At 42.3% G+C, this 24945-nt stretch overlaps 1 protein-coding gene across 4 annotated transcripts in view; it reads left to right on the top strand.

Moving 5' to 3' along the window:
• The window catches only part of LOC139375387 (protein quaking-A-like), a 131356-nt gene extending 107758 nt beyond the window's left edge, over positions 1-23598 (top strand). Inside the window, exons 5-9 of one of the 4 annotated variants that reach the window (XR_011627788.1) lie at positions 12874-12961; positions 14601-14879; positions 17466-17534; positions 19670-22693; positions 22769-23598. Coding sequence is in view for 3 of the 4 variants with exons in the window: in XM_071117119.1 (XP_070973220.1) it covers positions 12874-12961; positions 14577-14996; positions 17466-17534; positions 19670-19686 (594 nt within the window). In the remaining variant the exon portion in view is untranslated. Of the gene's footprint in view, positions 1-12873; positions 12962-14576; positions 14997-17465; positions 17535-19669; positions 22694-22768 lie in introns of those variants that run through there. The other 3 variants (XM_071117119.1, XM_071117121.1, XM_071117120.1) reach the window with 3 other exon arrangements.
• The last annotated feature ends 1347 nt before the right edge of the window (positions 23599-24945 follow it).

The following is a 24945-nucleotide window of genomic DNA, read 5'->3' on the forward strand; positions in this document are numbered from 1 at the left end:
TGAATGCTCGTGGGTAGTGGTGGAGCTAGCTGAATGCTCGTGGGTAGTGGTGGAGCTAGCTGAATGCTCAGGAGTAGGTACAGAGTCGTGGGAATGATGACTCTGAGGAGGTCTTACATTAGAGCCTCGGTCTCCTCCTGTCTCTGAGGAGGTCTTACATTAGAGCCTTGGTCTTCTCCTGTCTCTGAGGAGGTCTTACATTAGAGCCTCGGTCTCCTCCTGTCTCTGAGGAGGTCTTACATTAGAGCCTTGGTCTCCTCCTGTCTCTGAGGAGGTCTTACATTAGAGCCTTGGTCTCCTGTCTCTGAGGAGGTCTTACATTAGAGCCTTGGTATCCTCCTGTCTCTGAGGAGGTCTTACATTAGAGCCTTGGTCTCTGATTTCTTTATGCATCTTCGCCGTTGCTGGAAATACATCGTTTTGGAAGCAACTACAGTTCTCAGCTTTCTGTGGGTATCATTTTTATTTGTCATCAACCTTAGTCCGCCCCACCACGGAAATCTAATTGGCATAATAAAAAAAATCCCATATAATCCTGTCAGTTTAAAGCTAGAGATATTTTTTGTATTGCATTCATCTCAATCCACTGCATCTGCCTATGTAACACTTATGCATCTGCGGTGAAAGGTGTCAGCGCTAGAGAGGTGTTTGTCAGACGATGAGACATCCCCAAAATCATTATTCTCACAAAATCGTCTGTAGCGTCCGAAGGGTTTGGCCTACACTATTTAAGGGAAAGGGGGATACCTAGTCAGTTGTACAACTGAAGCATTCAACTGAAATGTGTCTTCCCCATTTAACTCAACCCCTCTGAATCAGAGAGGTGTAGAGGGCTGCCTTAATGGACATCCCGGGAAACAGTGGGTTAACTGCTATGACCCCTCCATGGAAAGATGTGACTCACACAAACAATGATTTTCTCCGTTTTGCTCTATGACCCCCACAAGCGTCTTGGGACTTGTCTGAAGTCGGTACAGCTGATCTGCCAACTTCTGTCTGTAGTCTCTGAACAGTTTGGGCTACACGCTAATATGACCCATCTGTGGAAAGGTGAGACTCTCCCGAACACGTACATGTTGGTTGTTCTACGATGCCCACAGGACTCTCAATACACGTATGAAGGTATATATGGAGACTGTTTAGTGACACAAATAAGGGTTAAATACATAACACATTTTTCCTGATCTTATATCTCTCAGATTTGGTATTTTGGTATTTTATTAGGATCCCCATTAGCCGTTGCAAAAGCAGCAGCTACCCTTCCTGGGATCCACACGACACATCACATAATACAGAATGACATAATACAGAATTACATAATACAGAACATCAATAGACAAGGACAGAACTACATTAAAAAAATGAAAGGCACACGTAGCCTACATATCAATACACACACTATCCAGGTCAAATAGGGGAGAGGCATTGTGCCGTGAGGTGTTGCTTTAACTGTTTCTTGAAACCAGGTTTGCTGTTCACTTGCGCTATATGAGATGGGAGTTCCATGCAATAAGGGCTCTATATAATACTGAGCGCTTTCTTGAATTTGTCCTGGATTTGGGGACTCTGAAAAGACCCCTGGTAGCATGTCTGGTGGGGTAAGTGTGTGTGTCAGAGCTGTGTGTAAGTTGACTATGCAAACCATTTTGGATTTTCAACACATCAATGTTTCTTTATAAAAAGAAGTGATGCAGTCAGTCTAGGTCTTTCCTTGCAGCACTGGACCACACGACTGGACAATGATCAAGATTAGACAAAACTAGAGCCTGTAGAACTTGCTTTTTGGAGTGTGGTGTCAAAAAAGCAGAGCATCTCTATATATTACAGCTGGACCTCTCCCCATCTTTACAACCATTGAATATATATGTTTTCACCATGACAGTTTACAATCTAAGATAATGCCAAGTAATTTAGTCTCCTCAACATGTTCAACAGCCACACCATTCTTTCCCAGATTCAGCTGAGGTCTAGAATTTAAAGAATGAGTTGTGCCAAATACTATGCTCTTAGTTATAGAAATGATTTGATGTCGGACAGACTCTTCAGAACCAATTTCCTTTTGATTTTCTTTGCGGGGGACTATCTGTTGTTCCATGTAGTGAATCTGTTATTCAATACGTTTCTATGGGCTAATAGCAGTAAGGTCCAAAACATTTTTTCATCAAATCATTTTTATATTTTTGGGATACTTTAAGGCACATATGTCAGAGTCAAGGCCCGCGGGCCACATCCGGCCCGCAAGAAGGTTTTTTACGGCCCCTGGGATGATCTTGATTTATTATTAGAACCGGCCCGCAGCAAGCCGGCAGCCCGCAGATCTTTTACACGCACCAATACTACATTTCCCACAATGCAAAGGTGACGCACCGAGCAGTAGGCTGCTTCATTTCAATATTTATTGGCACAGCAGTCGTCAGCATCACAGTAAAATTAACTTTCAGATACCCATCAAAAATGGCAAAACGGAAGGTGGATACTGAGAACCGGGGGTTTCAAACAAGGTGGGAGTCGGAGTATATGTTCACGAAGGTAGCTGGAAAACCTGTGTGTCTTCTGTGTGGAGAAAGTGTGGCGGTACTGAAAGAGTATAATCTGAGACGACATTATGAAACGAAACACGCGGACAAAAACAAGAATATGGACATGGAACAAAGGCTACAAAAGGCAGAGGAATTAAAACGAGGCCTCAAATCTCGACAGGCTCTGTTCAAAAAAGCCAAATCACAAGGCCAGGCTGCTGTCAAGGCCAGTTTTATTTTGGCAGAAGAGATCGCTAAATCAGCCCGGCCATTTACGGAGGGGGATTTCATCAAAAACTGCATGATTAAAGTTTGTGACGAAGTTTGCCCAGAAAAAAGGCAACTCTTTTTAAATGTGAGTCTGAGCAGAAACACCATTGCCGAGAGAGTAGACCAGTTGTCCATCAATCTAAAAGAGCAGCTTGTGAAAAAGGGAAAAGATTTTATTGCATATTCCTTGGCTGTGGATGAGAGCACCGACATTTCTGACATTGCCCAGTTGTCAATTTTCATCCGCGGAGTGGACTCCAACCTAAGCGTGACAGAGGAGTTTTTGGCTTTACGTCCTATGCATGGCACAACTACGGGGCATGATTTGTATGAAGAGGTGTCAAGATGTGTAAATGAGATGGAGCTGCCTTGGGAAAAACTCGTGGGTTTGACAACCGACGGAGCACCTGCGATGTGTGGACACAGGAGCGGACTGGTGGCGAAGATACGGGAAAAGATGCAAGAGGAAAACGCGACAGGTGAGCTGACAGCTTATCATTGTATCATACACCAGGAAGCGTTGTGCGGTAAAGCCTTGAAAATGGAGCATGTAATGAGCATCATCACGCGCACAGTTAACTTTATCAGAGCCAAAGGTTTGAATCACCGCCAGTTCAAGGCATTTCTGACGGAGTTAGAAACGGAGCATGGTGATTTGCCTTATCACACAGAGGTGCGATGGCTAAGCCAGGGAAAGGTGCTTCAAAGATGTTTCGAGCTTCGTGAGGAGATTTGTCTGTTCTTGGACAGCAAAGGGAAAGACACAACACAACTCCGAGACGAAATGTTTCTGTGTGAAATGGCTTTTCTGTGTGACATTACGAGTCATCTGAATGCAATAAACTTGCAGCTGCAGGGTCGGGATCGTGTCATCTCTGATATGTACAGTACAGTGAAGGCATTTAAAACCAAACTGACTCTGTGGGAGACGCAGATGCGGAAAGAAAATTTGAGCCACTTTCCCAGCTGCCAGACCATGAAAGAGAAGCTCTCTACCAGTGCGTTCCCGAGCACACAGTTGGCTGATAAAATAGGTATGCTTGCCGCTGACTTTCGACGCCGATTTGCTGACTTTGAAGCACAAAAAAGCAGGTTGGAACTGCTCGGTAACCCATTTGCTGTTGACGTGGAAAGCTCACCACCAAACCTCCAAATGGAGTTGATTGACCTCCAATGCAATGATGCACTGAGGGCAAAATATGCGGCAGTGGGTGCTGCGGAGTTCGCCCGTTTCCTCCCCGGCACAATGCCCCAGCTGCGCATCCAGGCTGCTCAAACGTTGTCTATGTTTGGCAGCACATACCTGTGTGAACAACTGTTTTCTTTGATGAACCTGAACAAAACATCACACAGAAGTCGACTTACTGCTGAACACCTCCACTCAATTCTGAGGATTTCTTCAGCTCAGAGCCTTACCCCGAACATTGATGAACTTGTGGAAAAGATGGGACACCACCAAGTATCACCCTCAACCTCAAACAAGTGAACATTACTGTGCAATCACATATTTAGAGTTTTTACTCAGTTCAAGTTTAAAAGTTAAAATGTAATATTTGTTTTCACTGCATGTTACTTCTCCTTAAACAAAGTGTTGTTTTTGATTAATAGATTTTTGCACTTTATTTTTTTGTATTTCAATCCAATTATATTTTAAAAATATTTCAGTTGAGTGGATGATAGAAAATTGCTATTATTGTTTTTTCTTTGAAGTAAATTTAGCCCACTTTTGCTAAAATAGAAAATATAGTCTACTGATGGTGCCTTGAATACCGGTTTCTTTCATTTAATGTTCATGTTATGGGGATATTTATATAAAGGAAATTTGTCTTTTGTGTCTGTTGAAAATTAAAGATTACTGACAGAGCCATAAGAAAATATTGCTTTATTTATCTGATCATATTGTAATATATTTGTTAGGTTTTCAGTAGGTTCAATTAGGTTCACTAGACTATATGCGTCATTTAAAAATTTTTCAATGAACATTCGAACAGTCCGGCCCTCGTCTTGTAGCTGATTTTTTTATTTGGCCCTCCGTCCATTTGACTTTGACACCCCTGCTTTAAGGGGTCTTAAAATTCAAAATCAAATAGCAAATGATCCTTGGTATGACCTCCCCCTGGATTAGGTTGCACATCACATCAAAATATCATGAATCGTGCATTCTTGCTGGACATGTTAGATGAAACAACGTATTTCTTGAGTAGTCTACCATCTCACTAGTCTGTTACAGTGTAAAGCACAGTGAATGAGTTTATAGCGTGATTTAACTGTTTTTTTTCCTATTGCCTGATTCCTCTGAGGAAAATTGGCGTGACCAAATCATGAGCTGGTGCCACCAACTGAAAAAGTTATTGGCACCAGTACCGCCAGGGGAAAATGTTAGTCTGGAGCCCTGTCTGTAAAGCGTTTGTCTGTCTGAAGTAGGGCTGCACATTTAGGGGAATATTCTGTGGGAATTAAAGGGAATATATGGGGATTAATGGAAATATATGCAAATTAATATTAATACCATTTAAATGTAGATGTTTTTTTTTGCATTGGATATATTTACCATATCATATGGAGATAGAAACAGAAACCTTTTACCTTATAAGTCGACATAATTGCAAATGATTAAATCCTTCCAATAGAAATATAATTAAAACTATTTAGTTACGAATGGAACTTTAATTAAATGAGTTTACTCTTCACATGGGAGGATTTCATTAAACAGCAAAAGAAAGGGAATATTGAATGATCCCCAATGATCCATCGCATCTCCCAAAAATGTTTTCAACATACAGTGGCGCAAAAAAGTATTTAGTCGGCCACCAATAGTGCAAGTTCTCCCACTTAAAAAGATGAGAGAGGCCTGTAATTTTCATCATAGGTACACTTCAACTACACTACTAAAAATCCAGAAAATCACATGGTAGGATTTTTAATTAATTTATTTGGTCACCTACAAACAAGCAAGATTTCTGGCTCTCACAGACCTGTAACTTCTTCTTTAAGAGGCTCCTCCTCTGAAGGAGTGGCTTCATAAGAAGCATTTCAAGGTCCTGGAGTAGCCTAGCCAGTCTCCAGATCTCAACCCCATAGAAAATCTTTGGAGGGAGTTGAAAGTCTGTGTTGCCCAGCAACAGCCCCAAAACATCACTGCTCTAGAGGAGATCTGCATGGAAGAATGGGCCAAAATATCAGCAACAGTGTGTGAAAACCTTGTGAAGACTTACAGAAAACGTTTGACCTCTGTCATTGCCAACAAAGGGTTTATAACGAAGTATTGAGAAACTTTTGTTATTGACCAAATACTTATTTTCCACCATAATTTGCAAATAAATTCATTAAAAATCCTACAATGTGATTTTTTAAAAGTGTTTTTTTCTTCTCATTTTGTCTGTCATAGTTGAAGTGTACCTATGATGAAAATTACAGGCCTCTCTCATCTTTTTAAGTGGGAGAACTTGCACAACTGGTGGCTGACTAAATACTTTTTTGCCCCACTGTACATCTGTAAAATTATAGTCTAAAAACTAAAGCTTTGGTTGTCTTTCTCTCAGGCTTCCATGTCTTCTCCCTGGACCTCCTCAATGTCCACCGCTAGAACATCACACTCTGAGGACTCTTCTTCACTGTCACTTTCCAACCTTGTTGAGGATGGCTCGTTGTCAGGCTCAAAAAGCCTAAAATTTGCCCGGATGGCCACCAATTTTTCAACCCTTGTATTGGTCAGCCTGTTGTGTGCTTTGGTGTGTGTGTTCCCAAACAAGGACCAGTTGCACTCTGAGGCAGCTGATGTTTTGGGATTTGGAGGATGATGGAGGTAACGGGGGAAAGAGCCTCAGATCCACAAAGTCCTTTCCATCAGGTGGCTGATGAGATATGTTGGCACGACTGCCATATTGCATCTCCATCCCAAAGCCCTTGCTTGGAAGTGTACTTTGCCAGACTGCCAAGAACCTTGCCCTCATCCAGGCCAAGGTGGCAAAACACAGTAGTGATGACACCATAGGCCTTGTTGATCTCTGCACCAGACAGAATGCTCTTGCCAGCATACTTGGGGTCCAACATGTATGCTGCGGCGTGTAAGGGCTTCAGGCAGAAGTCTTCATGCTTTGTGATGTTTTTCAGAACTGCATTTTCCTCTGCTTGGAGCAACAGTGGTGGGCAGGACAGTACGGATTTCTTCTCTTACATCTGCAAGTCAAGTAGAGTCTGAACATCAGACAGGATGGCATTGTCTCCCTCAATCCGTGCAATGGCAACTGCTATAGGTTTCAGGCTGCTTACCACTCTCTCCCAAAATACTTAATCCAGGAGGATCCTCTTGATGGGGCTGTCCACATCAGCAGACTGTGATATGGCCTTTTCTTGGAGAGACTTCAAGATGATGACAACACCACCCCAACAGGTGTTGCTGGGCAGCTTCAATGTGGTGCTCTTATTCTTCTCACGTTGCTTGGTGAGGTAGATTGCTGCTATTACTTGATGACCCTTCACATACCTAACAAGTTCCTTGGCTCTCTTGTAGAGTGTATCCATTGTTTTCAGTGCCATGATGGCTTTGAGGAGCAGATTCAATATATGAGCAGCACAACCAATGGCTGTGATGTGAGGGTAGGCATCCTCCACTTTAAACCAAGCAGCCTTCATGTTCGCAGCATTGTCTGTCAACAGTGCAAATACCTTCTGTGGTCTAAGGTCATTGATGACTGCCTTCAGCACATCTGCAATGTAGTGTGTCTGTTGTGGCTTGTGTCCATGTTCTTGTAGAATACTGGTTGAGGGGTGGAGATGTTGTAGTTAATTATTCCTTGTCCATGAACATTCGACCACCCATCAGAGATGATTTGTTTGACCTTCACTTGAACTCTGTTGAACTCTGCATCCAGCATATGAGTAGATAAAGCATGTCTGGTTGGAGGGGTGTATTCAGAAATCTCTTCCAATACATATTGTCTGTGAGCATCAGAGGTGGACCAGTTGCATGCACAGCTCGAGCTAGACATTCATCAGCATTTCTCTGACTACATCCCTCGATTGAGTCAAAAACATTCTGATTCCAGGAGGACCATGAGCTGTCGCTCTCGATAAGGTGTATGATTCATAATTTTCACCTCAAATAGAAGTAGAGGGTGTTTTGTCAGAGGTTGCTTGTTGTGAGCGCTGAGGGAATTTTATGCACTTTGCCAGATGATTTTGCGTCTTTGTTGCATTCTTCACATATGATTTGGCACAGTATGTGCAAAAAACTAACTAGCAGAAATTGTTAACAAGTTAGAAATTATTTAAACACACTTTGCTGTGGGCTACTATTTACTAGTTAACAAATCATGCATGTCATATAAAATATATTCACCCCACCCAGTGGTCAAAACTTACCAGAAAGCATGTAGTACTTGGCTCAGACAGTGTAGTAGTGTGGGCTCAAAAGCATCTCATCAGTGTGCAAGATCTTGAGACTCAGCTGTACATGTGATGGAAGAATGCGCTGTGCATGCAGAAGGTTGCAATTCCATTGAATTGGGTATAGTTTAACCAAAATATGTCACAAGAATTGCCTTATGTGTATCCCATAAAAAAATTCACTGACTTTTTGATTAATTTAAGCGAAATTCCCCAACTACCGCAACAGCCAGTGAAAGTGCAGGGCGCCAAATTCAAAACAACAAAAATCTCATAATTACAATTCCTCAAGCATACAAGTATTTTACACCATTTTAAAGATACAATTCTTGTTAATCCAGCCACAGTGTCTGATTTCAAAAAGGATTTACAGCGAAAGCACCACAAACGATATTGTTAGGTCACCACCAAGCCACAGAAAAACACAGCCATTTTTCCAGCCAAAGAGAGGAGTCACAAAAAGCAGAAATGGAGATAAAATTCATCACTAACCTTTGATGATCTTTGATGATCAGATGACACTCATAGGACTTCATGTTACACAATACATATATGTTTTGTTTGATAAAGTTCATATTTCTAACAAAAAAATCGGAGTTTACATTGGCGCGTTACGTTCAGTAGTTCTAAAACATGCGGTGATTGTGCAGAGAGCCACATCAATTTACAGAAATACTCATAATAAACATTAATAAAGATACGACTATTATACAATAAACTTTAGATAAACTTCTCCTTAATGCAACCGCTGTGTCAGATTTCAAAAAAACTTTACGGAGAAAGCGAACCATGCAATAATCTGAGTACAGCCTTTAGACAACAAAGCAGCCAAAAAGATACCCGCCATATTGGGTAGTCAACATTACTCAGAAATAGCATTATAAATATTCCCTTGTCCTTGATGATCTTCATCAGAATGCACTCCCAGGAATCCCAGTTCCACCATAAATGTTTGATTTGTTCGATAATGTCCATCAGTTATCTCCAAATATCTTCTTTTGTTAGGGTGTTTGGTAAACAAATCCAAAAGCGCGTTCAGGTCTCGCCGAACGTCGGACAAAAGGTTCAAAAGTTCCGTTACAGCCCGTAGAAACATGCCAACCTAAGTATGGAATCAATCTTTAGGATTGATAAAACTTTAATAAAACTTCATTAATGTTCCAACCGGACAATTCCTTTGTCTGTACAAATGAAGTGGAACCGCGCTCTACCTTTCACGTGAGCGCGCCAGACCGAGGCTGTGGCACTCTGCCAGACCACTCACTCAAAGAGCCCTTATGAGCCCCTCCTTTTAGAGTAGAATCCTCAAAACAGGTTCTAAATACTGTTCATATCTAGTGGAAGCATTGGGAAGTGAAACATAACTAATATCACCCTGTATCTTCAATGGGGGCTGGGTTGAAAAACTACAAACCTCAGATTTCCCACTTCCTGGTTGGATTTTTTTCTCAGGTTTTTGCCTGCCAAATCAAATCAAATCAAATTGATTTATATAGCCCTTCGTACATCAGCTGATACAGTGCCTTGCGAAAGTATTCGGCCCCCTTGAACTTTGCGACCTTTTGCCACATTTCAGGCTTCAAACATAAACGTATTTTTTTGTGAAGAATTAACAACAAGTGGGACACAATCATGAAGTGGAACGACATTTATTGGATATTTCAAACTTTTTTAACAAATCAAAAACTGAAAAATTGGGCGTGCAAAATTATTCAGCCCCTTTACTTTCAGTGCAGCAAACTCTCTCCAGAAGTTCAGTGAGGATCTCTGAATGATCCAATGTTGACCTAAATGACTAATGATGATAAATACAATCCACCTGTGTGTAATCAAGTCTCCGTATAAATGCACCTGCACTTTGATAGTCTCAGAGGTCCGTTAAAAGCGCAGAGAGCATCATGAAGAACAAGGAACACACCAGGCAGGTCCGAGATACTGTTGTGAAGAAGTTTAAAGCCGGATTTGGATACAAAAAGATTTCCCAAGCTTTAAACATCCCAAGGAGCACTGTGCAAGCGATAATATTGAAATGGAAGGAGTATCAGACCACTGCAAATCTACCAAGACCTGGCCGTCCCTCTAAACTTTCAGCTCATACAAGGAGAAGACTGATCAGAGATGCAGCCAAGAGGCCCATGATCACTCTGGATGAACTGCAGAGATCTACAGCTGAGGTGGGAGACTCTGTCCATAGGACAACAATCAGTCGTATATTGCACAAATCTGGCCTTTATGGAAGAGTGGCAAGAAGAAAGCCATTTCTTAAAGATATCCATAAAAAGTGTTGTTTAAAGTTTGCCACAAGCCACCTGGGAGACACACCAAACATGTGGAAGAAGGTGCTCTGGTCAGATGAAACCAAAATTGAACTTTTTGGCAACAATGCAAAACGTTATGTTTGGCGTAAAAGCAACACCCTGAACACACCATCCCCACTGTCAAACATGGTGGTGGCAGCATCATGGTTTGGGCCTGCTTTTCTTCAGCAGGGACAGGGAAGATGGTTAAAATTGATGGGAAGATGGATGGAGCCAAATACAGGACCATTCTGGAAGAAAACCTGATGGAGTCTGCAAAAGACCTGAGACTGGGACGGAGATTTGTCTTCCAACAAGACAATGATCCAAAACATAAAGCAAAATCTACAATGGAATGGTTCAAAAATAAACATATCCAGGTGTTAGAATGGCCAAGTCAAAGTCCAGACCTGAATCCAATCGAGAATCTGTGGAAAGAACTGAAAACTGCTGTTTACAAATGCTCTCCATCCAACCTTACTGAGCTCGAGCTGTTTTGCAAGGAGGAATGGGAAAAAATTTCAGTCTCTCGATGTGCAAAACTGATAGAGACATACCCCAAGCGACTTACAGCTGTAATCGCAGCAAAAGGTGGCGCTACAAAGTATTAACTTAAGGGGGCTGAATAATTTTGCACGCCCAATTTTTCAGTTTTTGATTTGTTAAAAAAGTTTGAAATATCCAATAAATGTCGTTCCACTTCATGATTGTGTCCCACTTGTTGTTGATTCTTCACAAACAAATACAGTTTTATATCTTTATGTTTGAAGCCTGAAATGTGGCAAAAGGTCGCAAAGTTCAAGGGGGCCGAATACTTTCGCAAGGCACTGTATCTCAAAGTGCTGTACAGAAACCCAGCCTAAAACCCCAAACAGCAAGCAATGCAGGTGTAGAAGCACGGTGGCTAGGAAAAACTCCCTAGAAAGGCCAAAACCTAGGAAGAAACCTAGAGGAACCAGGCTATGTGGGGTGACCAGTCCTCTTCTGGCTGTGCCGGGTGGAGATTATAACAGAACATGGCCAAGATGTTCAAATGTTCATAAATGACCAGCATGGTCGAATAATGATAAGGCAGAACAGTTGAAACTGGAACAGCAGCACAGCCAGGTGGACTGGGAACAGCAAGGAGTCATCATGTCAGGTAGTCCTGAGGCATGGTCCTAGGGCTCAGGTCCTCAGAGAGAGAGAGAAAGAGAGAATTAGAGAGAGCACACTTAAATTCACACAGGACACCGAATAGGACAGGAGAGGTACTCCAGATATAACAAACTGACCCTAGCCCCCCGACACATAAACTACTGCAGCATAAATACTGGAGGCTGAAACAGGAGGGGTCAGGAGACACTGTGGCCCCATCCGAGGACACCCCCGGACAGGGCCAAATGAGTTCTGTTATACTCACAGACATCATTCAAACAGTTTTAGAAACTTCAGAGTGTTTTCTATCCAATACTACTAATAATGTGCATATATTAGCATCTGGGACAGAGTAGGAGGCAGTTCACTCTGGGCACGCTATTCATCCAAAAGTGAAAATGCTGCCCCCTATCCCAAAAAGGTTAACTTCCTAGGGAAAATTTCAGGAAATTTACCAGAAAGTAAGTATGGTCTGGGGGGCCTTGTCTGTCTGTAGCCCAACTCAAATCAGCCTTGTCTGTCTGTTTGCAGCAGCCTTGTCTGTCTGAAGCCTCGTTTATCTCGCTGTCTGCTGCAATCACACCGGTCCTTCTTTATTACGATCTACTTGGAAAAGCACTGGGTTTCTACTTTGTTGTCATGGTTATGGAGTGTTTAGCCGCTTCGTGGGGGAAGGCGGGCTCGGAGACGGGTGCTAACTTAATTGCTTTCCATGAATAATTGAACTTGCCTAATTTGGGGGATAATGACAGTGACACTGCTTATGTATGTATTTATTTATCCAAACATTAATTGACAGGACTGACATTAGCTGGGCTTTTATTGCACATTTGATTGTGCACAAGGGGGAGATTTATTTTTCTCAGTAATTATCTCGCTGATAAGGCAGTGGTTTATGCATGCGTTTTCCCCTGCCTAATATCTGTCAGCGATTTAGCAACAAAATGAGATGATGCAACATGACCATGGTGTTGTAACTCTTCTCGATACCTTCCTCTCTCATGCAACGTGCTCATGGAGAACTAGCTGTAGCCAGGGTTTATTCATTAGGAACCGAACGGAACAGGAAGGGGCCAACCTGAATTTGTTCAATAGAAACTCATTTTCGTTTCAAAAGGTGTCCTCTAATGTTTACACCTCTGGACATCTGTCATTATGTACCCCCCCCCCCCCCCCCCCACTTGCAATAGGGACACAGCACAGTAACATGTCTTGACATGACTGACGGGACTTGTTAACTGATGATTTGTTTGTTGTTCCAGGCGGAAGGAGAGGATAATCTGAAGAAGATGCAGCTGATGGAGCTGGCCATTCTCAACGGGACGTACCGAGACACCAACATCAAGACACGTACGCTTTACAACCACACACACACTACACAAAGGTCCTGTTTGGATCCGCATTGACTAATGTTACACACCAACGCTTATCATTAATCGTCTTAATCCATTTGTTATTGTATTAATCACTTAGAACCTCATAATAACCACTTAGAACCTCACAATAATCACTTAGAACCTCACAATAATCACTTAGAACCTCACAATAACCACTTAGAACCTCACAATAACCACTTAGAACCTCACAATAACCACAGGGAAGAATAGATGCTCACGATATACAGTTAACTGTGTGCCTCTGCCTCATGTTTTGTCATTTTAGTGCTTTTTTTTATTTTATAAACTTATGCACTTTGCTCTGAAATGTTGTCCAAGATCTCCGACCCACCTACTAAAACCACCCGTATTCAAGTAGATCGGTTTCCCCTCTCTTCCTCCCGCTGGTTCTTCTCGATGTGCCCTTTTCCCCCCTCCCATATGGATGCAATCACAGTTTGCTGCAATGTCGGGGTGGCTGCTATAAGCCTTCAGCGCACTGCAGAAATCACTCGCTCATCTCTGCATGACGTAGTTCACGCATCTGTTACAAACACTTTAGTTTTCCCATCTCCAAAGTGTTTATTTCTTTGGGGTTCATCCCACCAGAGTTCCCGCAGTTCTGCACTTTCATGTCTCTTTGATGGCTGCTTGAAATTTGTCACAATTTACTGTTTGCATTGTTGTTATTATTATTATTATTATCATGGTATTAGTAATGTTTTGAGCATTTTTTCAGTCCAAAAATGAATGGCTTGTTTTGAAATAAAAATGTAATTTGTAAAATGTGAAATGATTTGACTTGGCAGACATTGGTTTCTAACACCAATGTCTGGACCAGTGTCTGGTTTTCTCAACTGTGTTGCCAGACCTGCGATACTCAGCATGAATTAGTCACCGAGTCACATGTAAAACATTGATCCAACCGCCCCCGCTGTCTGTGATGTTCACCATGTCAGAACATTTCCAAATGCTAAACAATTAGAAAAATCTTTCGGCGATTTATTTTGTCAGCCAACCAAAATGGTCTTACGGTCATGTAGCGGAGTGGAGGGCATCAGAACTGTTTTTATAGTCTGGCAGATTTCAACTAGCCTGTCCAAAGCAGGGCCTCATTGGCCCAGAGAGTCGTCCAATAGACTGGATTGTATTTGTAGGGGATTGACGTGATCCTCCCATTGGTCCTTATCAGAAACGTTCACGCCATCTCTCCTCTCCATGGCCACCGGCTCCATTTCTGTTGGCTTGTGCCGTCAGCAGTACATGAACTCGTAGTTGTCATGGTGATTGGTATGCTTAATATGGTCTGTGCATTGGTGTTGAATGCAGTGTTTTCGCTTTTTATAGTTTGGTATGGGGTTCTTTTATTATTTTCTTGTTTACTTAATTTTTTGTTTGCTGGCTCACTGTGATCATTGCATGGTCTAATTTTCCTTTTTTTTCACCCCTCCCCACCTTCTCCCCCCTTTTCCTACTTTTTGTGTTTTCCAACTCTCGCTTCTCCACCTGTGATTTTGGTCCACCGCACCACCATCTCTACCCCTTGTCTTGTATCTCTGTCTTTCTGTCTTTTACTCTTCTTATGGCAGACCCCCTTGCGTTCTCTCTTGCAGCGGCGGCCGCCGCCGCTCAGGGCCCCCGTCTAATGCAGGCCCCCCAGGGGCAATTGATGGCCCCCCATCAACAGATGAGGCCCCCCACACCGGCAGGGCCCCCCATCATGAACATCATCCGACAACCCCAAATGCAGGGCATGTTACCCAATGGCACCCCAACCCTGGTGCCTCCCTCGCCGGACGGCGGCATCCTCTACGCCTCCCCGTACGACTACCCGTACGCCCTGGCGCCCACCTCCCTGCTGGAGTACCCCATCGACCACAGTGGGGTTCTAGGTAAGCGACCCTGGGGCCTGGGCGGCGGCCCCTTTAGCCCCGGACAGGAGGGCAGCTTGTTTTACCCTGGGTTTTTGGACGCGGCTTCGATGAGCCACGGTCAGGACTTGTTGAAAGGTAAATATGTCGTATCCAGCTGAAAAACAGGCTTGTTATGGGTGTGACCTTATGACCTGACAGCTGAACAGGACTAATGTGCTAACAAAGGGCAAGGGGGACAAGGATTTTTTATTTTAGCTCATCTCCCCAGCATCCTCTTCCTGGCTCAGGTTTAGTTTTACATTTTAGTCATTTAGCAGACACTCTTATTCAGAGAGACTTACTACAATGAAGTGCCTTGCTCAAGGGCACATCGACAGATTTTCACCTAGTCGGCTCTTGGATTCGAAACCAGCGACCTTTCATTTAATGGCCCAACGCTCTTAACTACTAGTCTACCTGTCGTTTCCTCTCTGTTCTGCAGCTGCCGTTTTACTCCCATGCAATACGAGTTGCCTTGTCTGAAGACACTCTGGCAGGGACATGCTTGTGTTGCACGCTCCCGCGCTCTAGCTTTGTTATGCTCTCGCTAGCGGCAGATTCAGTCTGGCGGTGGATCCCCCCGGATTTCATCAGCTTTTGAAATGAGTATTATTTTTTTCTCAGCTAGCTCTGTGCTCCGGCCTTGATGCCAGTAGAAAGTCCCCTTTGTCCCGGTGGGGTTGTTCATTAAATTCACTGTTCTCATTTTTCCCATTGGCTCAGTTTTCACACTCTTGAACTTCAACTTAGTACGAGCCACCGACATTCCCCAGTCAATATGTCAGCCGTGGGAATTACATTCCGTAGGTGCGGGTGTGTCTGCACGCCGGCGCTCAGAGCAATATTCCGTGGAAGAAACATTTAGACGTGACTGACGATAATACCTCACATTTTATGGAGGCTGTCGCCCTCTAATTTGACCAAATAATGACTGTTTGCCACGGCATACCTTGTCAAGTTTTGACAGCGGGCCCTTTCCTGTTTGTGTCGCTGCCTTAATGACATGCCTGAGGTGTTGATCCTGACATGAGACGGCTGATACACAGGTGCCATGTTAGCTGACCCCGTGTGTCCGTGAAAGAGGTGCCTGGGGGAGCTGTTCTGTAGTACAGAACCTACTGGATTTTCTCTCTAATTTGGAGGGGGACAGCAGCTTAGTGCGTTTTATTTACTCGCCGTATTGATCGCCGCCTTCAGCAACAGAGCGCCAGCGGAACACAACATGCATCTGGCTCTGTCAGACCTGCTCAGGAGTCTGAGGAAACTTCAGGACATCTGGTGCTGCAGAGTGGAATGTGGGCGGACTGGCTTGGTTATCAACCAGCGCTGTGAAACGTCACACAGCTTGTCTGCCTTCCCTGCCAGGATAGATAGATATTAGTGTGAGGGCTGTTTGGCTGTTCCAAATGAGATGTAACTGTCACTGGCTTAATCCACCACAACTCTCCATTCCAGCATGGAAACTTACCCAGGCCTTCTTATTTTAGGGCCAACATTCTTTGTCTCCTTTAGAAGTGCTCACTTGATAACTGCAGACAAGAGAGTTTACTAGTGTACCATTTGACAGGATGCCCAGATGGTTGTCACGGTGACCTGTTCTGTGGGGACTGCCACCATTTAGCCATTGAAGGGCTCTGACACAAATCTCTTTAAACGCTTTCTGGGTAATGAAGAGCAGAGAAATATGGCCTCCCGCAGCATCACTCTGCCATCTCTCTGTCCCCGAGATCTGGGAGGCTATCCTTCCCCGGCTCACTAAATCAGAAATATTGACACATCCGCATAAAAGCCCAAGAGCGCCGACCCCTGAGTGCTGAAATGGTGTCTCGCCGACTGCACTGCGCTCTAGCTAGGCTTTTAGACAAACTTTTAGATTGTCCAACTCGTTGCATTAAGGATTTACCTTGAACACTTTTCAATCTGGGATTTGTTTTGGGTCATAGACTAATTGTTTATCTCTATGCACAGTCACAGTTCCTATGCAACCAACATAGTATTTTACCCCATTTGCGTGTATGATATCAGGAGAAACCACACTAGGGTAATTGAAATGTCTGTCTTCATTTGTGACAAATATTCAGAGAGAAATGAATGCTACTGCCAGTGAGCAGATTGATACTGAGAGATGTAGAGATGTGAGAGAGCCAGGTGGTGTCTTGCACTATCCAATTAGGATCTGAGCTGCATTGGATTTTCACACCTTTTCAAAATCAGCCAATTGTTTTTCTTCCTCAATCCCCCCCGTCTCCTATGGAAGATGAGCTTTTCTTTTGCTAGATAGCTTTAGTCCCCTGTCCCCCTGCCCACCGGTTTCCACAAATCCTCTATGTAACACTGAGTACTGTGACATTTTACTACCTAAGTTAGACATTTGTAGATATCAAATTAAAGCAAATGTTATTTTTTTCCTATGCATTTTTTCCATACATGTCTGTCATGTTTATGTATATTAGGATCTAATGTATAAGCAGTATATGTAAATGTCAATATGTATTACTGTGTAAGACTTGTTTTTCCCCTCCTAAAGTGAACAGTTTCTAACCTTGTGGACTTGTTGCAATCTAGGTGCAATGGCTACTAAAATGAGACGACATGACTCGCGCGTCCATCCTTACCAAAGGATTGTAGACAGAGGTTAGTTTAGTCTCTAGGATGCTTTACTTTGCCTGTTGATTGCATTGCCTTATATTTGCCTTAGTTGGGGATTTCTCTTGTTTTTATATACTGCACATTATGCACATTGTTTACATACGTAGTACTCGATATAGAACTATATTTCAATGCTCAGGCAAAACGATGTTAATTGCTTTGGTTTACATGAACTGTGGCCCTTGGTGACAGAACAGGTATCACACGCCGTTTTCAAGCTACGTTTTCCTAACATTCCTCTGATGTGAGATTAGATCCTAAAATAGGTCAGCCTTGTTTCCATCATTCCATTTGTTTTACTTATGAGGAACAGAGTGGAAAGTGACTGAACACGAAGTAGAAAAGGTAGACAGCAGTACAGTAGCCACCAGGCATCATTTTTCCACTTGGTTCATGTCTTGATTTTTGTTTTCTGTAAAAAAAAATATTTTAAAAATGGTAGGACGGACATACCTAATCAAAGCCAGTTAACGTTCTCTCTCCGGTGTGTTTAAGTATTGAAATAAAATTGATAAATACATGGAAAAAATGTTGATATTTCAGTTGTACATGAGGTACTGTCATTTTAGATTTTGACATTTTATTTATGGTTCCTGTATATACTGATCATAAAGAAAAATAATTGGGGGAAATTAATCTATTCATTACGTAACCCTAGTTACTGTTATTCATTACGTAACCCTAGTTACTGTTATTCATTACGTAACCCTAGTTACTGTTATTCATTACGTAACCCTAGTTACTGTTATTCATTACGTAACCCTAGTTACTGTTATTCATTACGTAACCCTAGTTACTGTTATTCATTACGTAACCCTAGTTACTGTTATTCATTACGTAACCCTATTTACTGTTATTCATTGCGTTACGCTAGTTGCTGTTATTCATTGCGTTACGCTAGTTACTGTTATTCATTGCGTAACGCTAGTTACTGTTATTCATTGCGTAACGCTAGTTACTGTTATTCATTGCGTAACACTAGCTAGTTACTGTTATTCATTGCGTAACACAAGCTAGTTACTGTTATTCATTGCGTAACACTAGCTAGTTACTGTTATTCATTGCGTAACACTAGCTAGTTACTGTTATTCATTGCGTAACACTAGCTAGTTACTGTTATTCATTGCTTAACACTAGCTAGTTACTGTTATTCATTGCGTAACACTAGCTAGTTACTGTTATTCATTGCGTAACACTAGCTAGTTACTGTTATTCATTGCGTAACACTAGCTAGTTACTGTTATTCATTGCGTAACACTAGCTAGTTACTGTTATTCATTGCGTAACACTAGCTAGTTACTGTTATTCATTGCGTAACACTAGCTAGTTACTGTTATTCATTGCGTAACACTAGCTAGTTACTGTTATTCATTGCGTAACACTAGCTAGTTACTGTTATTCATTGCGTAACACTAGCTAGTTACTGTTATTCATTGCGTAACCCTAGTTACTGTTATTCATTGCGTAACCCTAGTTACTGTTATTCATTGCGTAACCCTAGTTACTGTTATTCATTGCGTAACACTAGCTAGTTACTGTTATTCATTGAGTAACACTAGCTAGTTACTGTTATTCATTGAGTAACACTAGCTAGTTACTGTTATTCATTGCGTAACACTAGCTAGTTACTGTTATTCATTGCGTAACACTAGCTAGTTACTGTTATTCATTGCGTAACACTAGCTAGTTACTGTTATTCATTGCGTAACACTAGCTAGTTACTGTTATTCATTGCGTAACACTAGCTAGTTACTTTAAGTCTCCTTACCACTAATCACACTGTAGGTAATTTCCATTCCAACCTCAAAGAAACTAAAACTTATTGTTTTGTACTTTGTTCGACCTCTCTTGAGTTCTGGTACTCGGGCCAATGTAGCGCTTTGATTTAAACAACGTTTTAATTCAGGTTGGGGCTTAGTAGTTGAGATCGTGATGTAACAACCTCATGATTATAACAATATTAGCTAGCTGGGTTTGTCTCTTGGCGGGAATTAGTGGGAATAAGAGATTGCAGTAATTTTATTGTTAAAAATTATGTCATTCCAGTCTCTTCTTGCTGACACTAATATCCTTTCTATTTTTTCTTTCTTTTTGTTTGTTTTTTGTTTCTAACCACCTAGCCGCCACCGGCAACTAACACATGACCTTCTGACCTCTGAACTCTTCACCCAATGACGAGCCGCCCCAAGCCTGCCTGCTGATCAGTTAACTGGTAATTGCCTTTTGCTAGCCTCTCGGGACGCAGTGAGAAAGAGGCGCCTGCCCTTAGTTACCCTAACATGTTTTAGATTTTTTTTTTTTTTACATTTAAAAATATATATATATATCACAATCTCATAGAAACACATCAACCAAAGTTATTATTTAATTGATTTCTGTTCATTGAGTTGAATTCCCATTCTCTCTCTTTCTTTTTCTTCATGAATCACAAACTGGAGGAATGTGTGTGTGTGTGTTACTAATGAATCTGCACTGAATACAAATATATATATATTTATATATATATATATAATCTCAATAAAGATCCCGTCCTCCCTGTCGACCGCCCCCGTACCTGCTCTGATTCGGTGACCTCACTAATAATTACTGAACAATGGTAAATGGGAACGGATCCCAAACTGTATGTCCCCTTTCCCTCCCCATTCCACACTTCCTTGTGGGTCATTTGAAAGAAAAGGAAATAGAAGGAAAGAGAAACTAGACTCACACCAACTTGTTGATTCTCTTGTCATTTTCATATGCGGTCGTGCATTATGAACCTCTGAGACGATAATGTGCTGACACATTCTGGGTGTGCCCTCCACGGCTGTCGGTTAAAAGCATGGCTAAATTGACTGCAAATGGAGCTTATTATAATTTGTTTTTATGTTATGTTTTTCTTTGGTTTTACTTGATTTTTCTGTTTTCTTGTTAATTCATTCTAATGAGCTCTTTTGTGAAGGACTAGCCAGACAAAGCAGGTTGTAAGAACTTAAAAGGTAGCTTTTGAAGTGGCAGGCCTATCATGGGCAGTTAGCGGAAGCTAGGTGGGGTGCTGGGACAGGGTGATATGGGGAAGAATCAGGATGAGAAGCAGTGTTTCTATTACTATAATGAAAGTAGGATGGGTTGAGGGCACAGTGAATATATAGTCAACTAGCTACTGAACTTAACTATGCTCCTCCACACTGTGTCCCAAGTATACAGTGCCTGATGTATTTAGAGAAATGATGCGAGCTGTGATCTAAAAGACAAAAAAAAGTATTGTGCGCATATTTAACCAGAGCGTTTCCAGTTGAATTATATCTACTTAAATATGTATCTAACCGCAGAGGGCTCTCCACCATTTTAGCCTTTGAAAGGGTGTGATTTCATGCTTGCGTAAGTAAAGCTCTAGTTTCCCATGAAGAGACAAAGGCGATTAAACACTAAAGATGGCTACTGGTGAAGGGAGGATCCTGATAGTGAAGTTTGTATATATTTCCTTTTCTCTTTTTTTGATTTTGCCTTTTTGTTTTTGGTTGTATCTATACCCCCTGGCAAAAAAAATGCTAGTGTGTTTTTGTAGTTTTCTTTTAATCTCTTTCCAATTTGATACCAATCAAGTCATCCTTGGGGGACGGGATACTTGCCCTCGTGCAAATATGCCTGTTTGAATTTAAATGACTTTATTTTTAACCCTCACCATACCCGTTTGAAGTCCCCCAATTAGCACATCCACAATGTGTCTCCACGAAGGTATAGTCCAGCTCCTGAGCCCTGACCGTTTCTTTTACTCTTTCTGAAGAACAAAAATAGGATGTGAAAGCCATGCCTGCCTGTTCAAATTGCTTTATACATACCTGTTATATATATACATACACACACACACAGAGAGAGAGCGAGAGAGAGATACATGTATGTATACAGCTACCTGTCATTACATAGTAAAGATGGAGAACACAATGAAATCCTCTTACAGGATGCTGGAGAAGAAAACATATATATTTTTGGCAATTTTAGCTTTTTATACTTGCAGTTACAAAATATGGGGGGGAAAAAGGTTAAAAAAAATAGTATGCAGAAAAAGGACGTGGCGAAAATGCTGTGTTACTTTGGATATTATTGGCTTGGAAAATAAAAATAAAGACCAAAATAGTCATACCTAGGAACATTGCAAGGATGTAAGTGTTACGAAGAGGGGTTGAGAGAGACACAGAGAAGATGTTTTTTTTTTTAAAGTTAGAAGAAGTGCCTTATCGACGGTTGTTTCTTTTTCCAAGTGTTAACATTCTGTTCAGTAATATCCAGCAACAACTAGGAAACTGCAGAGAGGAACGGCTTCTGTATGCGCTCTGAAGAGTTGAGCAGGGTAGCTCCGTCATTATCGCTGAGCTACTGAAGTTATTCTATGCAAAAAGAATAGCAGTCGTATGACCAGCTAAAATATGTGCCATGGTTCGTCTTCCCAAGTATAAGTTCAGTTTATTTGTTTTATTTTCTATCCTTGGCCCTTTTCTCTGCCATCGGAACAAGTTTCATTTCTTATTTCTCTGCATTTTGATTTAACGTGTTTTCCCTTGTCTCGTTTTCTGGTAACTGTGATTATTCTACAAAGAACAAACTGCCAATAGCAACGCAGAAGTCTGCCAGGACATTTTATGAATAAATTGAATATGAAATGAGATTAAGAGGGGGAAAGCCGTTTGCATGTATACCTCTGTTTCAAAATCTGCAAACTGAAAACATCCAGTCTAACAATGCGTTCTCACTACAGTCGGGGAATGTAGCCAACACCGTTTTATAATCGTATGACCTAAAGACCCCAGGGGGTTTACCCAGATGCAGTTCGGGGCTCTTCAGATTCGGAGGGGGGGGGGGCTGGATGACATGTATTGATTTCTATGTTAGTCAATATGTAGCCATTCTGGAAGTGATCGACATACAGCTGGATGATATAGCCGAGACTAGAAAAACTCCTAAAACGATGAGGCCGTCTGCACTCTTTTTAAGGTCCTTACTACTGAGTAGTGTTGGTTCCAGGTGTGAATACTGGAAGAGGTGAAGACCCGCACATGGTAGAACAAACAATTACATCCAAAACTGAGGCTTGAATGCAAAATCAAGATGGTTATTAGAATATCATGCCCCAAAAATGATAGTGTGAGAAAGTGCATAAATGAAAGGTGAAAACAAATCAAGATGGTTATTAGAATATCATGCCCCAAAAATGATCGTGTGAGAAAGTGCATAAATGAAAGGTGAAAACAAAACAAGCGTTTTGTCTTTAGGCCGTCTCTACAGCTAACACAACTTCACAGCCAAGCAGTTTTCAGTTATTGAAACAAAAGGGGGGTATCTAATCAAATATTTTAAAAATACTATAAAAAATCAATTGAGACATGAGCTCTAAAGTATTTTCCTTGGCATTCTGATACTATTTATTTTTCTCATACATGCTTTACACAGAAAAGGTCAATTTGTTTTCAGTGTTATGAATTATTCTTAATTTTTTTAACTTTTTTTTTTTAGAAATGCAATATTAACATGGAGCAAGATATGACAAGCATTTTGACAGTATTAAGAAATATTTCCTCATACAATGGCACAGCGTGTTGTAACATTGCAAAGGTTGGTTTAGTTCATCAGGTATATGGTGAAAGATACCGTATTCTCTGACCTGCCTAGTACGATGTATGATAATGTAATTTACAGCCATTGTTAAAGGTTTATAATGTATTTTTCTAATCTCATTTTGTATGTATATTATAAAATCCTTTTTCTGACATTTTTTGTTGTTGTTGATGAAGCCCACTGCAACTTGTTTTTGAACCACCCCCCCCCCCCCCCCCCCCCCCACCACCACCCCTCACATCTTGAAATCTGTCCCTCATTAGGAGTGTTTCCTTTCCTAGAGTTAGATATAGTTTTCTTGCCAACTCCTAGCTTGTTTAACTCATTAGCAACTTTTCGTTTCTTGTCATAAGTATTTTTACATGCTTGCTTTATAGTTTTCATGGTGTGTGTTGTTCTATTTCTTATTAACCCCTTGGCATTTATTTTAATAAAACATTCTTAGTAAGAATTTTACTAACTTGCTGATATTATTTTGGTCTTGTTTTTAACAAGTTTAATGGATGTACGACCTTGGTCTGGTTCACGGACTAACACAATTAAAACTGGTGTCTGACCACCAAACACTTACACTGACATGCCTGTACACACACGCATATGTGTGCACTCAGCAGCATTCATATTTACACACACACACACACACACACACACACACACACACACACTGTCTAACTGGAACCTGTGCACGAGCTGATCCGTCCCTCACTCTCGCTCACACACACTTTCACCTGTGTTGCTGAAAAGATTCTTCTAAACACTCTACATAATCCCAATCCCAGCACCGCTGCTGTCTCGTCCCTCCTTTCTGTTTATCACCACTCTCTTGTGGTTTTGCCCTTTGTAAGAGAACCAGGTAGCTGCTCGCTGTAACTGGAAGTGTAGGAGAACCAGGAAGCTGCTCTCTGTAGGAGAACCAGGGAGCTGTTCTCTGTAGGGGAACCAGGGAGCTGCTCTCTGTCGGGGAACCAGGGAGCTGCTCTCTGTCGGAGAACCAGGGAGCTGCTCTCTGTCGGAGACCCAGGGAGCTGCTCTCTGTCGGAGAACCAGGGAGCTGCTCTCTGTAGGAAAACCAGGGAGCTGCTCTCTGTAGGAGAACCAGGGAGCTGCTCTCTGTAGGAGAACCAGGGAGCTGCTCTCTTTAGGAGAACCAGGGAGCTGCTCTCTGTAGGAGAACCGGGGAGCTGCTCTCTGTAGGAGAACCGGGGAGCTTCTCTCTGTCGGAGAACCGGGAAGCTGCTCTCTGTAGGAGAACCGGGGAGCTGCTCCCTGTAGGAGAACCGGGGAGCTGCTCCCTGTAGGAGAACCGGGGAGCTGCTCTCTGTAGGAGAACCAGGGAGCTGCTCTCTGTAGGAGAACCATGGAGCTGCTCCCTGTAGGAGAACCAGGGAGCTGCTCTCTGTAGGAGAACCAGGGAGCTGCTCCCTGTAGGAGAACCAGGGAGCTGCTCCCTGTAGGAGAACCGGGGAGCTGCTCTCTGTAGGAGAACCAGGGAGCTGCTCTCTGTAGGAGAACCATGGAGCTGCTCCCTGTAGGAGAACCAGGGAGCTGCTCTCTGTAGGAGAACCAGGGAGCTGCTCCCTGTAGGAGAACCAGGGAGCTGCTCCCTGTAGGATAACCGGGGAGCTGCTCCCTGTAGGATAACCGGGGAGCTGCTCCCTGTAGGATAACCGGGGAGCTGCTCCCTGTAGGAGAACCGGGGAGCTGCTCCCTGTAGGAGAACCAGGGAGCTGCTCCCTGTAGGAGAACCAGGGAGCTGCTCCCTGTAGGAGAACCAGGGAGCTGCTCCCTGTAGGAGAACCAGGGA

This window comes from Oncorhynchus clarkii, chromosome 19 (genome assembly GCF_045791955.1).
Source record: "Oncorhynchus clarkii lewisi isolate Uvic-CL-2024 chromosome 19, UVic_Ocla_1.0, whole genome shotgun sequence".
Classification (NCBI taxonomy): domain Eukaryota; kingdom Metazoa; phylum Chordata; class Actinopteri; order Salmoniformes; family Salmonidae; genus Oncorhynchus; species Oncorhynchus clarkii.